Raw genomic sequence first — 18,471 nt, forward strand, 5'->3', positions numbered from 1 at the left:
GGAGACGTAGCTTGCTTACACGATGTAATTAAGGACTGCCAAGAAGAGACCAAATGCCCTACAAATTGCTGACAACGTACTATGAATAATTTATCTTTGTTCTAGAGATAAATAAAAAGTAACTTCAGAGCTACTCGATCCTCGGTATCCGTTCATTCTCTGTACTGAATGAAAACCTGTTCGTCCAAATAGGTCAAATATATTCACTGAATAAGAATGAAGGGTTTAAGTCAACTGTGACAATTTCAGGTGGGCTTTTTAAACACTGATTAGGTGTAGAGATCCATATACTGTTAATGTTAGTAGTGATTTGGGGCACCAGGTAGCAGGGTAATTAAGAACATTGATTTAGTTGTGAAAAGCTGTCATTTGATTCCAAGCAAGGGCTTGAACAAGGCACTGAATTTCTCCTGCTGCATAAAGTTACTTTGGGTGCAAATGTCAGCTAAAGCTAGTATATGCTGTAGTAAATCTATTGGTGAGATCGCCCGTCCGGGAAATTCCATCAGTGATATACAGCTGAGCGAAAATCCGGCACGACGGTGAATCATGATGAACCAGAAGCAGATCCCATGCTCCTCGGAAACCACTTCCTTCGGGTCACCCGGAAGATACCGCCGTGCGTCTTTTCTTCGGTCTGTCATCTCCACCACCATCATCCTGAGGTTGCAGGTCGTCTTTATACAAAAGTAAGTGACCGTCAAAGTAACCGTGTGCCTGCATGGACCAGGAAGATCACCGCTCGCCTGGTCTCCTACCGCGTAGCGTGTCTTTGCGTTTGAAGCGATTAGCCAGTATTACGAGCGACGGTAGCACCGGTTAGCTGGGTTTTTTTTTATATCAGTTAAGTGCCAGGTCTTTTATTTGTAACCTTGTGCATTTTAGAGATTTTAAAATGTTGACTTTTACACCACCCGATGCGTCACACTTACAGCTACGTACTTCTCTAATGCACGGAAGAAAAGGAACTACTGTTACTTCCAAACAGTAAAATGGCTTGTTCAGCGAAATTTGCACATAAATAGGGTTTGCATGGAAATTGCATCGCCGTTTTCATTGCGGTACAAAATACATTTTTTTCTCTTGTATTTTTTGTTTTGTTTCCGTTTCATTTTCCGAAAATGGGAAGTTGACGTGTCCTTCCCGAAAAGCAGGTACCTACCTCAGTACTGGATCATCGGTATTTTCGGCTTCCCTTGTCTCCAGATAATGTATTAAATTAATGATTTTGGGGTAGTTAAACCCCAGTGGTTAATTCTTTCATCCTGCGTATACGTCGCTAATATTAGATTCTCTGTGACTAATGACTTTTTTTTTTCATTTTGAGACCCATAAATGAGTTCGGTTCTGCTCTAGTTACCTTAGAAAACCTTCATATTAAGGTCACTTGCTTTTTTTATTCTCCGTTTCAGGAATGAGGCTGTACTTGCTGTTAGCGGTCGTCACCCTGCTTTCTTTTGCCCCGGGGGCAGTTCAAGGTGCCGACAAGAAAAAATTGCAGATTGGGATTAAGAAGCGAGTGGACAACTGCCCTATAAAATCCCGGAAGGGAGACGTACTGAACATGCACTACACTGTGAGTAAAGTCTGGGAACGAGGCTCGGAGCTAGTGTTATGTGGGTATCAGGCTCTGGCTGTGGGTGTGTGTTTGAGCTCTGCTTGGTCCGTTTGGTGTATGATCCAGATGGATTTGTGTGGAATTTCATAGGGAAAGCTTGAGGATGGGACAGAATTTGACAGCAGCTTACCCAGAAATCAACCATTCACTTTCACTCTGGGGACTGGACAGGTCATCAAAGGATGGGACCAAGGCCTTTTGGGGTGAGTAAACCCCCCATTATGATGTCTCCATTCAGCTTTAAGGGCCAGTATTGAATGTGCTGTGATACGTATCACTGAGGAATTCTGTCGTTCGCCTTGCTTTTCTGTAGAATGTGCGAAGGAGAGAAACGGAAGCTGGTCATTCCTTCAGAGCTGGGTGAGCCGCTTGTTATACCTCTTTACTAGGGTTGCAAAGTGGTGGAAAATTTCTGAAAACCTCCATTCCATGGAAAGTTTAAGCTGGGGAATTTTTTAAATATCCCATTAGGCCTGGACGATATGGCAAAAATTTATATCACGATATATTTCTTAATTTTGGTCGATACGATATAATTCCGATATCGATATGGACAATATTAAAAAGCCTCAGGAAAAAACTCCCGAGGACACGCACAATGGTTGTCTGCAAACTGAATTTGCAAAGTCTATAATACCTCCAGGCTCCTCCTATTAAAATTATATAATTTTTTTTTTAATAAAAACAGTACAAAAAAAAAAGGTTCACTTTTTTTTTGTATTTAGCCTTTACAAACAAGAAATGTGAAATAAACTATCAAATAAATAAAACTCTCAGACTCAGCTTATTAACAATAATATATTTCCATTTAAACTAGAACAGGCTGATTATTCATATACAGTCGAACCCGGTTATGTCGCCGGCCTAGGGGGTTGCCAAAAAGCGTCGAGATAACCGATGATCGAGATAACCGAAAACCAATATGGCAGCAATATATTAGCATGTGCTTGAAATGTATTTATGTGCGTTAATAACTGAGAATGTACATGCACGGGTTTTTGGCATTGCCGCGATTTGTTTGACGCGATCGGCATGCTATAAATATGTACATACATCGGGGCCGGTTCTAGACATGCATATATGAGGGGGCAGACAGAAATGTGAAGGGGGCACATGGTGGCGACAAAGGCGGGAAAGGGGTGGGGTGGTGCTCTGGATAACTGTTTTTGTCATGTAATTGGATTGCACTTTGTCAGGCCTCTGCCCTAAGACCTGTCCAACTTGGGTGTCCCACCTGAAGGCTAAGCTTCTGCTGGTGTAGCTCTTAGGGTCACTGAGGCACGCAAAGCCCCTGACCACAGTAAGGTGGCAATCCCTCAGGGGGAAAACTGAAAAGTAAAACATAAAATAAAATATTCCTCATCAGATTAAAAACAAGACATTTACCTTAATTGGATGGCCTATATCAAACATATTTGAACCCAACAAAACACTTTTCACTATTGCCAATATTACCAAAACTAAAAAGGGTAGGCTAAGTTATGAAAAAGAAAAAATCAATTCACCGAGTCTTGAAATATAAAACTGAAAAATAGGATTGGTCAGGGTTCATTTCACTACGTGTTGTACTTGTTATAACTATGTATGTGACGAATAAAGAATCTTGAAATCACAACGAACAAGTCGCTCAATGAGAATGAATGACGTAACCGACTGGCAACTGGTAAGCTGCTTCTAGCGCCAAGGTGGTTCAAATGGTACGATCCACACTAGGGGTGTCTGAAATCGTTTTACATAAAATGTTCCTACAACGTGAGGTTCTTTCTTAAAAAAAAAAAAAAACAACAAGAAAAATGTTAATACCCCCCCCCCAAACTGCTATTTTTGTCTATTTGGGGGGGGTCTTGATCGGGGGGTACTGGGGGGTACAGTACCCCCCGATCAAGACCCCCCCAAATAGACAAAAATAATTCGAACCATGATCTCACTAGTCACTATGATTTTGACGAGAGAGATTGCTGTTTCCTCCAAACCTTCCGCAATCACGCAGCTCATTTCGCTTTGCCCTGCCTACTGAGAAACTGGCTCATTTGCATACTAACAGTGATTGGATGTTTAGCTGGGGGGAGGGTGAGTGGGGGATCTGCCGAGTGCTGCGTGAGCCCGCGCACAAACAGAACGCGGAGGGAAAGAGCGAACAGGAAGTGAAACTTATCATCTCGTTTGTGCCTTTTTCAGTGGATTTTTCAGCTACTGTAGTAAATCTTGTCCATATTCAGTTTGTGGGTAATTATTATTTTCTTCCTCAACTTCTAAAAGTTTGATTTAAGGGGGCAGGACGTTTGCTTAAGGGGGCGTTGCCCCAGCGTAGAGCCGGCCCCGACATACATGTTGGCTAACAAAAGGCATACCACCAACTAACAGCAGAGATTTACCAGTATACAATAAAAACCACCGTCGTTTCTTGATACAAACCTTTAATTATATTCTCCAACATTGAAAACACAAAGATCGCTCACAAAATCACAAAAAACCTGCGGGGTGTACTGTAGTTCGTTTTCACAAAAAGCTAACCAGTGTCAAAATTAAATTCACGAGTCATTTCCCTCTGACGCAGCTCTGAAAAGTATCATACACGTGGTTACTATGGTTTCTTTACAAAGTCTAAAATGCTTTGTTGCTTTTGCTTTTAACAGTCTGCTTGAAAACAAATGCTTCAATATTATTTATGCTGTCTAAAAAAGTTTTACCTGGATCACGTTTCACAGCTGCGTTGTTCAGCAAATTACCATGCGAATGCGATTTGAATACGCGCTGTTTAGCACTTGTGATACATTTTTAAAAGCCGGTGAATATATATAATATTCAAATGTATATCGAAATATCGGAAATGTGTTTAAAAATCGTATCACCGTTATCGAAAAAAATTATATCGCGATATATATTGATATCGAATTATTGTCCAGCCCTATATCCCATGTTGGAAACTTTCCATGGGACTTAACAGGAATATATGGTAATTAACTGGATATTTCCCAGAATTTTGCAACCCTACTCTTTACTAGGTCTGGAAAGTGATTCTGCTGTGTCTGTGAGAGCAGAGAAGCTTAGGAGTTTATAACCCTCAAGCGATTAGACGACTTAATGTTAATTGACACTTTGAATTTATATTCTCCATATTTATGCACCTCACTCTTTGATGTGCTTTTCATGTCTCTGCTTTTACTGTTTATTATGGTGGATTTCACCACATGTCACTGCAGGCTGTAGTCTGACTGTGTACCTTGCATGTGACAAAATCTTATTCTTATTAATTAGGTACTTTATAGTGATGGATGAACAGAACCTATAACTGATTTTAGTCGTAGTTATTTTTTAAAAGAGGGTCAGAGTTGGTCATTTCCTCTCTCTTCATGCTGCTAACGTTACATTCTCTACTCCTAACCGTCATGAACTCTCAGGGACTGAGCAGACCAGCACACATTGTGTCGTCTTGCAGTCCCACCCCCGCCCAAAAGGTGGTGCTGGTGATAATCGTTTACATCTTTACTTTCTCTGTTTCAGGCTATGGAGACAGGGGAGCACCCCCAAAAATTCCAGGTATCAAAACCGGAATTCAGTATCCGTCATTACGAAACTTTCGTTATCTGAGACTATTGTTTATAATGTTATGCTAGTACATGAAACAATAGGTGTGTATATCTTAACAAGATAAAACAACTGGTGCTTGAAATGAACCATCTTTAGTAACTATATTATTGTCATGCATTTACATTTGCTATATTTAGTATCCATCACTGATTTTAGTTTAGAATTTAATTTAATATGTAGCCGCATACATTTTTTAACTGTTACATTATGAAACGAAGAGAGAGCTATTTCTGAAAGGTACTGGAGTGGTGTTCTGTTTCTGCAGGGGGCGCTACACTCATTTTTGAAGTGGAATTATTAAGCATCGAAAGAAGATCTGATTTGTAAGGAGCCTGTTTACCATCTGAAGATGCCATACACTCAGTACTTAACCCAAAAACATCTTCGCTCATCTGGACCGGGCTTCTGTTGCTGCTGGTGAAAGTGCAGTACTTTACCCCATGAGAGGTTTATGGTCTCGATTTAAGTTCGCGATCACAAACATGAACAGAACTTGAAGGTTTTTGATTGGTTTTTTGAAGACTTTTGATTTAAAAGGCACTTTGTTCCCAAAATGTCTGCAGGATTCTGGATCTTTAGAAGGAAGGCATCTCCCAGAATTCTAAAATTCAAACATTTAATTTAGAACTTGGATTGATATTCACTGTACTCATTTGCAAAATAATTTTACCAATGTATTTTTCTTATCAAAAGTCATTTCAGGTTCTTTGACTCAGGGGGGTTGAACTGAATTTAATAATAAAAAAAAACGAGAAATGCGTTGCGTACGTATTTATCCAGTGACCAGCATAAGCTGCACCCAATTCAGGGCCCCCCTGGGGGGACGACCATCTTTCGGTGGAAAGACTTTTCCAGCTCATCTGAAATGCCAAGGACAGATTTTTCAGAGAATTAACAGGCAGAAATTGACATTATTTAAAAAAAAAAAAAAAAAAACTTTATTAAAGTTGAATAAAAAGCGTTACAAAATTATCAAGACAGAATGGTACCTATTGCTACACAACACTTCAACCTAAGCATTCAGCACTCACTAAACGGCATCATTTAAGGTTCCCCCACAACAAGTTTCATAAAGGACATCTGATACATAACACAGCATAACTGACTCATACTACAGTTAATGTGACCTTTATAATGGTCTAATAGCTACTGCAGGTTTGAGTGCTGGTCCTGGGCACACGTTTTGTGCCACATTAACTGCTACACGGACATAACGAGGTTACTGGCTACTGTGACAGGTCTTGGGATTAGAATGAATTTGAGGTGCTTTCAAGCTGTGTTCCAATATAGTTTCAGCCCCCAAAAGATTACTATTACTAGATAATCCCTAGCCAGCGAACAATTAAGTGTAAAAATAAAAAAATCTTTTTTTGAAGCTAAAACTACAGAAGGCAGTGAGGCCTCAGGACCAAGATTCAGTAAACCTGCACTACTGCCTGCCCCTCAAACTTAAGAAACAGCTACACTCTCACCGACCAACAACAGCAAAAAAACGAAACAAAAAAACGTTTGTTCATTCTTTAAAGACCAGTCACTCCTAGGTGCTATTTCAGTTCTTAGTTTCTCTACCGATATCATAGGGTTAACGTAATACCGCCCTAAGGCAACATCAGTTTGCTGAAGAATATTTTGCAACTCGCTGAAGAGGAGGGGGTTGGGGGTGGGTCAATGTGGCAGGGGTCAAAGGTCAAGGTCACTATGGGTCAGGATGCTTACAGTCAGTCAGAATTAGGTCTCCATTTTCAAATGGCGGAGAAGGGCACTTTCCTACCACAAAAAGCACTGGACCAGTTCTGGCTGTCACGTGGGACTGACCGGTACTGAAACAGGACAAATTACAGAATTCAAAGCTAAAACTATTGATTGATGTGTTCTACAAAGTCACCTGTTACATAACCATGTTAAATGAACGTCAAAGGCCTAACGCATTTAGGCTTACAGTACTTACGTTAAAAGTTCCCATACAAATAGCATGTTTTACGAATGTCATACGTAGACAGAACTGCCAAAATAACCCCACAGCTCCTAGCAGTGATTTTATAAACTCAAAATAATTTACGCGAAAGGAGTCTGTATTCCTGCTCAAACCTTTGAAAAAAGTGGTACTTGATTACAAACGAAATAGCGTAATTTCTCTTTTGCTCTTATAAAGAGTATTATTACATTACAACTGATTTACACCTTTAGAAATACAGCATATGAAATTACTAGAAGTCAGTCATTTTCTGTCTTCCTTGAGTATATTTGTAATGTATTCACTACAGCCGGTTTACACATTTTAATTTTAACGTAATTTAGACTGACAGTACCAATGATGGTCGCAGGGGACGAGCTGAAGGCACCCTGAATTGGACCGTGGTTGATTCCAGATGTTAGTCTGCTCAAACATGTGTTAATGAAGCCCTTAAATTGCCCACAGCCGATTAATTTAGTGACAATATGGCAACATCTCTGCTTCTCTCGCTATTTTTGGACTTACTGATCCCCCATTTAGTTAAGCAGGCTTCACAGTATAGCGTAAGCACCAATAGAACCCAGTCATTCTAATAAATTGTACTATACATTACTACATATCAGTGCCTCTGTGTACAGCACACTGATATACAAATAAATAGATATACGAGAGTTTCAATCCCAAAAAGCCGAAATGAAAATAGACAAGTTACAGTAGCCCTGCAGTGGATCGTTTGGGTTCCGGACTCCTTCGTTGTGTCTTTAGTCACACCAAGGGGATTCTGGGAGATCCGGCATGGCCACAGCGCAGAACGTAGGTATGGGAGTGGGGGATCACTTCTTCTGGGGCGTGCTGAGCTTCTGCATCCCTCGGATCTTGTCCAGGAGCTCCGTCACAAAGTCCTTCAACGCAAAAAAAAAAAAAAAAAGCCCGAAATTAAAAAATAACAATGGAATGCGGACAGACGGGAGGATACCAGCACCTGGGACGTGGGCAGATTAAGATATATGACGGCATGCCGGAGGTGACAAAAAGAGCAGGTCAAAAACTCAATTCAAAATTCAGAGAAGCTGCTTTACAGGAGGCCGCCAACTTACATCAGTAGGTTTGTAACAGTCGACCAGCAGACCCTGTAAATCGGCGAGAGGAGAAGGGCGACCATGAGATTACTGGTTAAACAGAACGAAGGCGGATCAAAATAAAAAATATAAAGCGCGTTAAAAAGTGAAATGCAATAGAATAGACGTAAGCTATTCACAACGTAAGCTTTGGTATGACAGTGGACTGTAGGGATGGACGTTGCCATGGCACCTTGACCCTGCAGGCCCGGTCCGCGTCAGTTGGCATGTCCAGCAGTTCGTCCACGTCGATCTCTAGCTCTGGAATCGCTTCCTCCTGAAATGCACATGCAAGGGTGGGAAAATTGCTGTTTAATTAATGTCAACCAATCTGATGGATAAGCTGTTTAAACTGCTGTTTTTATGGAGAAATCTCATTAATGGTGCCTAATATCAATCGTTTCAGCTCACATATCATTGATCACAAAAAAAGTGTTGTAGAAATTCAAAATGTCTCACATACAAACTGGAGTTGTGGGATATTCCGCTTTTCACCGGTAGGTGTCAGGCTTGCACTCATTCTGGTGACCTAGTTGCGTATGCCAGTTTGGTAATGGATATGCCTATTCCTGATTGGGTGACAGCTGAATGCTTAGCCTTGACTGAATGAGTTTTTGGAGTACTAACGTCCAACACGTCTCCGGGGGGGGGGGGCATGATGTGCGGCTTTCGGTCTAACCCGCATCTTAATTAGAATTGTTAAAGATGCTGATCTACATGTCAAATCTACTAATAGCTGGAATCCCTTTAAAACCTATTCCTTGTGCGCCAATGAACAAAAAAAATGTTTCCTTTAATTTGGCTTATTGGTGCTTCTGGAACAAAACCAGTCCTTTTTTCCCAGCTGATCAGTCGTGCAATCAAGGAATACGGAACGGCTAATTAATGAACGACTTAATAGATGGTAATGAACCCTCGGTCTTGCACGGAAACCATAAAACAATGTCCTCAGAGTCAGAGGTAGCCTACTAATCTAAGGAATGGATAATTAACCTCAGAAAAACCGCGAAGGCGGCGGCGCCGCGCTGCTACCCTGTCAGGGGCCGGCTGCATTCGGCCGTCTCCCGTTCACACCTCCTCCATCCATTTTTTCCCCTCCTTTCCTCACCGGCGTCTCCCACACTCCTCAAATTAGTGCCAGGAGACTCTGCAGCGTCTGCAGGTTTTCTTTTTCTTTTTTTTTTTGTTCGGCTACCGCTAAATTAGCAGCTGATTTAGACGCCGCGGTGACCCGCCAGTTTACTTCCCGTGCGAGCAGCGAATCAATCATGGCAAGGAAGCTGGGTGGTAGATGGAGCGCTGTCACCATCCCAGAAAGCTATCCGCAAATTCTGGCTATACTAATCACCCCCCCCCCCCCCTCCCCTCCCCTCCTACTTCCTCTATGAACAACAGGAAGGACCAAACCCCCACCAGCAGGACCGGAGAGACGGCAGAGAGCGGTCATTCTCCTCCAGTCTTTTCTCCGTGGAAGAAGCGCGCACAGCTAAGTGTTATTGCCGTAATGGCTCCCTATTAAACCAAGGGAGAGCTAAATTGAGAACTGATGTAAATGAATATCTCGCACTTTGGGGAGGGGAGGGGAGGGGAGGGGAGGGGGGGGGGCACCGTTTTCTTTGTTTCCTCTTTTTCATTCAAGACTGTTTTTGTGCTGCATCCCCTCCCCACACTTTTGCCACCCCCAGCACGAAGCTCTCCAAACCAGCTGTCACTGCACCTGCCCCTCCAACTGCCCCCCCAGGTCGCTCACACGCGCGCTAGCTGCCAAAAGCACACAAAATCCTCCCAGTCTTCATCACACACACACACACACACACACACACACACAGCGTGCTGCTTATTCAGTCACACCTCACATGGCAGATAATTCTCCCACACAAAAGTAAAACCAAGCTCCTTCCTGCACACTCTCTCCCATCCACACCTCCAACACCGGTCTGGACGGCACCGACGCTGGTGGAGGAGGGAACTGCGATAGAGGAGTCGCTGCTCAGGCAGCTGCTCCTAGACTAGAGTCTCCAATTCTTCCCAAGCGGAAAAAGTCAGCAGCTGAGTTAAGATGTAGACAAGGGTGACTCTCACCATGGCAACACAGGCCATTTGGCTGCAGGAAATGCATCAGCTAGCAGGAATGGGGGGGGGGGGGGGGGGGTTAGATGAAAAATTGAACTGTTCGCTGCCTAGTTCTAGAAAAAATAAAAAAAATACCAGCCTAATTACTAATCTGAACATATAATAAACTCACATTCTCAATAGCGCCCCCTGGGTCGCCCATCTCTCTGACTGCACACTGTGGCCCAGCCTGAAAGTTCACCACTAATGCTGGAAAAGAGCAGATATTGTTATACCAGAAGAGCTGGGCTATGGCTTCAGGTCCTGCTTTCTGGTACCTCTCATTAACAGAAGGGGGCCAGACAGCAAGGATCCCTCTGGGTGTTAAACCCGGAGTTAATCTTTAATGATCTCGGCCATGTTATTGACACCTAGTTCACAGAGAGCTTGGACTAAACAAACACATTAAAGGTTCTGTTTTAAGCTCCGTCCTCGTTTCATTAATTCCTATTTCAATGTCTCACCCAAAATGCAGACACACGACCCGAAAATCCAAACACGTCCTGGGTGCATTGATTCCGTGCCCAGACATTATCTTAGGGTCATTCGAAAAGTCTTGGTAGTGACACGGACAGGGTAAAGATAATAAGAGGACAGGCATTCTGTCAAAAACGCAATTCAGGTGCTTCGGGAGGCCTGCACGACGCAACACAGGCCTGCACGAGTCATTCTGGGCGCTGAGTAACCTGACAGCGATGATTCATGATGCTGGTGATGGCGGCGCGAGAGCAGCACCGATATCATTCTTTATTAAACAAAAGAACAAGAGAAACGATCATTATTCCCTCCAGGGAAGGAATGGCTAGCCAAGGACAGAGGATGCAGGACAGTAGCAATCTGGGCTATAGATAGCAGAACAGAGCTGGAACACAGGTATTTTCTGAATCTCTCTCCTCTAACTGGGAAAGATTTGGGTGTGGATTTGGTAAATTAAATCATGTGACATGAGACTAACTGGGACAACTGTTTTAAAAATTCAGAAATGCCTCCCAGTTGCTGTTAATGTAATCAAGTATAACGAACTTCATCAGCTTTTTTGTCTTGTAGACTATTTTTAATCTATTTTGACTAATATTAACGTTCTTAATCTCTGGTTCTGGCGGTACAAAAGTCCAACAGACCGTACCGAGTGTGAACTACACAGCCTCGATGCCCTCTGAGGCTTTTAATGACCGAAACCTCCCACAGACGAGGTGTCTGGCCCAAGGCAGGGGTGACAAAATTCCTCCATCCAGGCTCAGATATGGCTCACACACGCTCACGCCTCTACCCATCAGTCATCTGGCTGGGACATGCCTCTTCCTGTTACCAAGCTCGTACCGGTGACTGCATAAAAGTTTCCAAATGTTGTGCGAGGGGAAGGGTGGGGTTTTTAAAAGATAAAAGAAAATAAATGTGAGGGAATGCAGTTATAAGACCTGGGCAAGGCGTTCAGGAGAAATGGCAGCTGGGGGGGGGGGGGGGGACAAGGAAAGATTCTCACTCCAAAAAGAGAGTGTCACTAGGGAGGGAGGGGGAGAATGAGAATGGAACAGCAGCTTCAACAGGAAGTGAGTCCGGGAGACTCACCCCGGCCACAAAATAGCTGTGAGTCAAACTTCAAACTTTCAATAACTTCCGTTCTGACAGTTAGCCCAACACGAGCAGGGCAGGAAAGCCGAGAGAGATCGACAGTGCTGTACAAAGTGGAGCGTTACCATCTGAACAGGGAATCACAAAGGGCGAGCTACATTAATATTATGGCACAACAGTGAACAACATAAGCTAATCTATTATGACAAACTGCAGAGAATGGATTCTAGTTAAGTACACAGGAGATTAGCTGATTTATTTGTCATTCCATTCCAAATACACAAAGATCATGACAGAAGGGAATCATCCATGCGGGAGACGTGAGGGAAGCCCTGTGATTGGATGGTGCTGTATCCACTGACGATGGGGAGGGCGACCGTGCAACCCTTCGCGGTTTGGATGGCGGCTAGAGAAGCGGTCCGATGGGGACAACAAAAAGCTGCAGGGAGAGCCGTGAGAATGCAGGGCAGCCCCGAGCCCTGGTACTGACCCAAGGACATCATGGGAAATCTGTGCGCAAAAATTACACGGGGTATTTTTAGCCCTTGCCGTACGATTTTGCTGTCAATGCATCGGAAAGGCTTGGAGGACGAGTGAAGATTCACCCTATTGCACTGCCCAACCAGGACAATCTCCTCACCTTCCTATACAGCAGCCCCTCCCTCATCCCAGCGGACCCAACCCGACCCGGCACAATCTGTCTTGAGCTTCTCTGCACTCTCTGGGGGGTCGTTAAATTAGTGGAGCGGACAGAACCCCAAGCCAAGCCCGAATCCAAGACATCCCCGTCTGTCACAGTCAGAGAAGGCGGCCATACATCCTGATGGGGGATCCTCTGCGTTACTACGGTTACATCTGCTGAGTAAAGCAAATCCCCCCCTCCCCCTTTTATACAGTGGAATATTCCACTGGGGTAATTCAAGGTCAGGTACCTAATCAAGGGTATAACACAAGAGCCCTTGGGACGCGAACCAACAACCTAAACCCTGGAGTCCATGCCCTTACCCACCCTGTCAACTGCTGCTCATCAGGGGCTTTAGCTCATGGTGAATTAAGTATGGAAATGTGACGGAGAGCTTCTGATTGCATAAATCAAAGAGAAGGACATGATTAAAGATGATTTAGGATCACGTTGCATTTTTTTGGTAACACTCTTTTTCGAAAGATTCAGTTGCGCTGGCAATTCCGGAACACTCTTAATCAGATTATGAGAAGGTTACATTTTGAACACCCTTCCCCATTGCTGGAAAGCAATCCAGGTCTTAAAGGAACAAGCTTTCCCTTAGGTTGAAACTCTTTGTTCCTCTCCACCAATGGATTATATTATTATGGCTCAAAATAAATTAGCCTTGTTGGCTCAACCAGTCAACGTGAAGGTTGTACCTAAAGTGCCACGCTCCAGACATAGTCCACTTGCACAGATGACTGTATTAATCCTGAAATACCAACTGGCAGGTAGATAAGGGAAAAGGATTATGGGAGGTAATCCTGTGGCGTGTATGGTAATCCATTTACGAGCATATTTGTATTGGCGCTTTGCGGAAATCTACGAAGTGCCACGGCCTTCCGGCGTCAGAAGAATTATCTCACAGGCAGACCGAGGCCAACACAGCGTTAAAGAATGAGACCGTCAGACCATCCAGGAGTGGGGCATATATAGCTCGGTGGGAGGGTCACTGCTCCTAGATGAAAGCTGATTGGCCCCCTCCCCTGTCACTCACTGATTCAAAATATATCATTGGCTAATAGTAAGTTTGGCCCCTCTGTATGAATTACGGCCCCTCTTTTGTCCCCTTTAAAAAAAATCCTAGAGTCGCCCACAATTTGGGGAAACGTTTGAGGCTATCGGGGTCCAAAGGGAAGTACACCAATAATTTTCTATGGCACTGACCAGGAGGAAAGAGCCTTTTATCTTGCAGTGTGGAAAAAAAAGGACTCACAACTGGACAGGAAATTGGTAGAAAATGGATCAGGTCTTAGGGGCACCATTGAGTTCCCATCCATGACCGGCTCCTCCCACAGTCCAAAAGAATTTGATTAGACTAATCAATGTCTCTAAATTCCCCACGGTGCGTGTGCCCTGCAATGAACCAGCATCCCATCCAGGGAATCCCCGGCCTTATGTCCTGTGCTCCCACAGATTGGCTCCAGGCACTCGGTCACCCAGTATTTGTGACGGAGGATCGGCGGATGATAGATTTACTTCACTCCCATCTGGATCTTGAGTGTGAGACCTCACTTAAATACCGGGTAAGTTTTACCATTTCATATATCAATCGTGTCCGGTGAGAACTGATATTTTCTGTCATATATAAATTATTAAAAACATAAGCGAGCATGTTGGGGCCAAAGGATAGGGTTATCTGGGTCATGAACTGATACGCCTCATATTCTGAAAATGAGTATATTTAGCAGTAGAAAAAACCTCTGATCATACCGTAATGATACTCCTATGAGTTGCCAGTAACAGGAACTATATGCATTGATCCCTGACAGGATCTTGTGTTGTGTTTTTGTGATTGTAAGTAAGTGGGTAATCCTCCATTGCATAGCCAGGATTACTGTAGCACGTAAACATCCTAATATGACCCCTACCCCACCCACGCATTATCTATCTATTATATTCAATGACTGTTTATCTCATTAGGGTCACAGTGACCCTAGGCCTATTTCTAGAAGGAAGCCGGGATTGCTTGGAGTGGAGGCCAATCCAGGACACGCACTTTCACACACGCGTGCTAGGAGTGATTTCTGATCCCCTCCCACAAGAGGGGAACTAATGGCACGAAAACACATGCTAAGGACAATGTAGAGGCCCCTTGAGGGGAAAACAGGCAAAATACTGGGGGTGGGCATACATCTTTCCTCGCTGTCCCTCCCTCCATCTGCCTCTCCTCCAAAACATGCCATCACACAACACAGCCAGACGGGTTATAGCATTTAAACCCTAAGAAAATTACACAGTTGAACCCCCCCGGGTAGAAATAATCCACCAAAGGGCACCTATCACTGCCAAACTCCCATCTCAATTCAAATCTCCAGCAATTCAGGCTCAGGTGATCTCAACAATAAAAACTCCATCTTGTACAGTGGCCTAGTTTTCAAATGACTTTTTTGTTTATGTATATGAAAAGTCTTGCTCGAGAGTGACGTCTCCTTCCGATCGCCATCGTTAATGATCTCAACAACAAAAAAGATGATTTAGCGGGAAATGCAGCGGATTGGCTTGATGATCAAGTGGGATGATGCTGTTGTGCACAGTTGACTGGGGACCGCTGAGCCAGCGCCGCTCGTTGAGAGCGTGGCCTCCGCGAGGACATCGGCCCGGGCGCACCGTTGGTGCCTTACGTCACAAAGAGATACCGGTGGGCATGACGTCATCTCACCGGTGTATTTTCCGGTAAAGCTAATGACACCAAAAGCCCTTTGGGAGCTGCTCTGCTGTACATTTACACTGGGTTAAACCTGGAAATTGATCTGAATCGAAATGGAAAAGTTAGCAATAGCGATTCTGCCCTGTAGCGTAGCATACACCTGCAGTCACAGAGATGAGGCACAGTGGAGGAGGGGGGACCTGCCCACATGTTCTTTTGTCAGTAGCAAGCCGGCCCTGCCATCTCCCATTTTCGGTTTGTTTAAGCAGGTGTACCTAAGGAAGGTGTAACGATGACACCCAGTAGCTGCAATTATATCTGACCGCGAGTACTAACCGCTACATTAATAATTCCATGACATTCAGCTCTACCTGTACACACCTTTTTAAATGCTGAGTCATTTGTAATTTTCAGCACAGACTAGCATATACACCCTTGTGCTTTTTAGTTATTCCCAAATCACCTTAGACAAAATAAGGTAGCAAAAATTAAATGGGCAATTATGATGATGTTACTCATAGAATTTCAGCGAATTGTGATCGTTAGAAAAAAAAAGTAGTGAAATAGTAGCTTAACGCAAACCTCCAGCACCATAAAGGGGTATATGGATCGGCATGTAACTGATTGGACATGAAATCGTACCTCGCAGTCGTAGAGATCAGTGAGCTGGTCGATAATCCACTCTTCCAGGTTCAGTCTCTTTCTCAGCTCTTTCCGGTCGTATTTCACCGTCACTCTTCCCTGCTTCCGAACCGGCGCGTCCGTCTCTTCTGTGCCGGGAGGCGTTTGAAAATATACCCGAGGTTGAGGGCTCGCTTCTTGGCTCGTTACCGCCGCCATAGTCCGCTAAAAGCTTCAAATCGTGCGGGTGTGAAATTTCGGCGGTCCCTCGTTTTATTGTTATGGCTTTTCAAGATGTAACAGTGTAATGCGCTATTGTTCCCGTCACGCAAACTCACTATTAGTCTATTATTACCGCTAGAAAATCGGGCTACGGCAACTGGGTATTAAAGCTACACGGCTCACTAGGCATTTCTTATAGGCTGTGTAAAAGATTGTTTTTAATCCCTAGATCAAACGCAAAAAAGAGAAGAAATCTTGATCTGCCCTTTGCAATTTATCGGTGCTGTAGGTCCTGGATAAATTAATGACTTGGTTAAAACAATTCCAGCTTGATGCCTTTCTTCGTTGTGTTAGTCAAACAGTCCTAATTCGGCGTGCCAGCTTCCTTAGGGGTTTAGGAAAATGCTCCCTCTAAATGGGTTTAAATAAGTGCCGAAGATGCCGGGATTCCGAACTCCACCGGTGTGAGTATAAAACAGTAGCTATACCGTTAACAGATTTTTTTGCACAATCTCTCTGTTGTCCCGTCAGATTTTGTCCTTCCCCTTCCTTCCCCTCTCTTCCTCTTGTCTCTCTAGCCAAATGTCAGCATTTGACTCCCCCCTTTCCCCAGCACTCCGTGAATCCAGCGCTCTCCGTATCTAATGCCACATGTAATGCTTGGTGTGTGCGTGTCTGCGCGCGCCTGTGCGTGTTTTAGACACGGAACCAAACACCGACAGAAGCTCTGTGCTGCAAACGCACATAAATGTAATGTCACCCCTGACAGGCACATTATAGGCTAATGTTTTGTAACGGTTTCAACTTTCCACAAATACTTTTACGGTTTGCTGCGCTCACTGTGAGTTAATAATGCATATTACTTAGAACAAAATGCACAAGTGTCCAAACCCGTAAAAAAGATATTTCAGTCACAAGTGTTCCCAGACCAGGAACTTGCGACCTTAAATCTGAATCTGCATGCCAACTGATATAAATAAATATCACTCACAATGTGTAATGTCTGTTTGTTATTCCTGTATGTCTTCACCTTCAAACCCTGCCAAACAGTTTTGGAATGGTGCTTCCCTTTGGGAAATATATGTACGCAATATATAATCGCTTCAGTGAAGTGTTATGAGGTATCTCTAACATTATGGAGGATCGTTTTTGGACAATGACAGGGTAAAAGTAGTGAGGTCGAAAAGAATAGGATTTATTACAGGAGTCAGAGAAACGAACACTGAAAACCAGCAGCATATCTAGCTGGTTCAATGTGAATACCTCTTAGCTCTTTGGCAACATCCTATATATATGCACCCACTCACCAAAGACTCATAAATCAGAGCAGGGTTTCCCACCATGACGACCGGCCCGATAAGGGTCACCGCAGCTGTGAGTTTCCTGGGTATCAGCTCACGATACCGCATTATATGTCGACTTCAAAGTGGAGAGCTTAAAATTGCGGACAGACAGATACTGCACTCGAAACTGCTTATCAAATAGCACAGCAAAATGTGCGTCAGCGTGTCTCAAAGTAAATAAAACCTCTAAATCCCCCGAGTTTGCCTTTTATTTTTCTGTGAAATTATACACACTGTTTTAAATTGGTCAGTGTAACAGTATAGCAAATATCTCTGCTGTTACATCATATAAATAAATATGGTGTAAAGTGTCGTTCAAGTGTTACAAAGTAGGTATGGTGCTGCTTCGTTATACATGACTCCAACTGATAAGTTCCTGTTTAGTTTAGTAGTTTCTTCTATTTGCTTGGACAATGGTGGCCTAATGGTTAGGGAAGCTCACTGGTGCTTGAAAGGTTGTTAGTTTAAATCCCCAACCAGTAAGGTACCATTCCCCAGGTGCTGAATTAGCGGTCCATTTCTATGCCATATATGGGTTAAATGCAGACGACCCATTTCATTGTGGTGCGTCAACAATGAATTGCTTTTACTTTATCTATGCAATGCCATCATCCCACTGGTACTGGGATTCTGGGTGAAGAAATCCACATGCAGACCCACACATAGCAGATAAGAACAGTGATGTATTTCTGGAGCTGTCTGGCTCGATAAGTGACTAAAACCGTAAGCTGTGTGTGTGTTTGTGTGTGTGTGTGTGTGTGTGTGTCTACACCCTGCAATGGACTGACATCGCCTCTAGGGGGGTCTCCTGTAGTACCTGGAATCTCTGCGACTCTGTATTGATAAGTGGTTACGGATGATGGATGTACGGATGCAAGTCACGTGGGGCAGCTCTGATAAAGGTCTTGGCTGAACAACTCAATAATATTCTGCGATGTAACGGTTA

General features: G+C 43.7%; 3 protein-coding genes across 4 annotated transcripts in view; 2 read left to right on the plus strand and 1 right to left on the minus strand.

Annotated features, from left to right (window-relative positions):
- Positions 1-9,838, plus strand: part of pcxa (pyruvate carboxylase a) — an 85,452-nt gene extending 75,614 nt beyond the window's left edge. For both annotated transcript variants that reach the window (XM_072706500.1, XM_072706501.1), the window contains exon 22: positions 9,677-9,838. In XM_072706500.1, the coding sequence (XP_072562601.1) occupies positions 9,677-9,800 (124 nt within the window). In that variant the 3' untranslated portion in view covers positions 9,801-9,838. The remainder of the gene's footprint in view (positions 1-9,676) is intronic.
- Positions 531-5,967, plus strand: fkbp2 (FKBP prolyl isomerase 2). The gene is made up of 6 exons (XM_023803514.2): positions 531-689; positions 1,413-1,576; positions 1,709-1,821; positions 1,932-1,978; positions 5,123-5,158; positions 5,475-5,967. The coding sequence occupies exons 2-6, from the start codon at positions 1,415-1,417 to the stop codon at positions 5,534-5,536; spliced, it is 420 nt and encodes a 139-aa protein (XP_023659282.1). The 5' UTR covers positions 531-689; positions 1,413-1,414; the 3' UTR covers positions 5,537-5,967.
- ppp1r14ba (protein phosphatase 1, regulatory (inhibitor) subunit 14Ba) lies at positions 5,733-16,914 on the minus strand. Its single transcript, XM_072706504.1, has 4 exons — positions 15,982-16,914; positions 8,475-8,558; positions 8,261-8,293; positions 5,733-8,065 (listed from the first exon to the last, which is right to left on the minus strand). The coding sequence occupies exons 1-4, from the start codon at positions 16,177-16,179 to the stop codon at positions 7,997-7,999; spliced, it is 384 nt and encodes a 127-aa protein (XP_072562605.1). The 5' UTR covers positions 16,180-16,914; the 3' UTR covers positions 5,733-7,996.
- Between the last annotated feature and the right edge of the window lie 1,557 nt (positions 16,915-18,471).

This window comes from Paramormyrops kingsleyae, chromosome 24 (assembly GCF_048594095.1).
Source record: "Paramormyrops kingsleyae isolate MSU_618 chromosome 24, PKINGS_0.4, whole genome shotgun sequence".
In the NCBI taxonomy this organism is placed as follows: domain Eukaryota; kingdom Metazoa; phylum Chordata; class Actinopteri; order Osteoglossiformes; family Mormyridae; genus Paramormyrops; species Paramormyrops kingsleyae.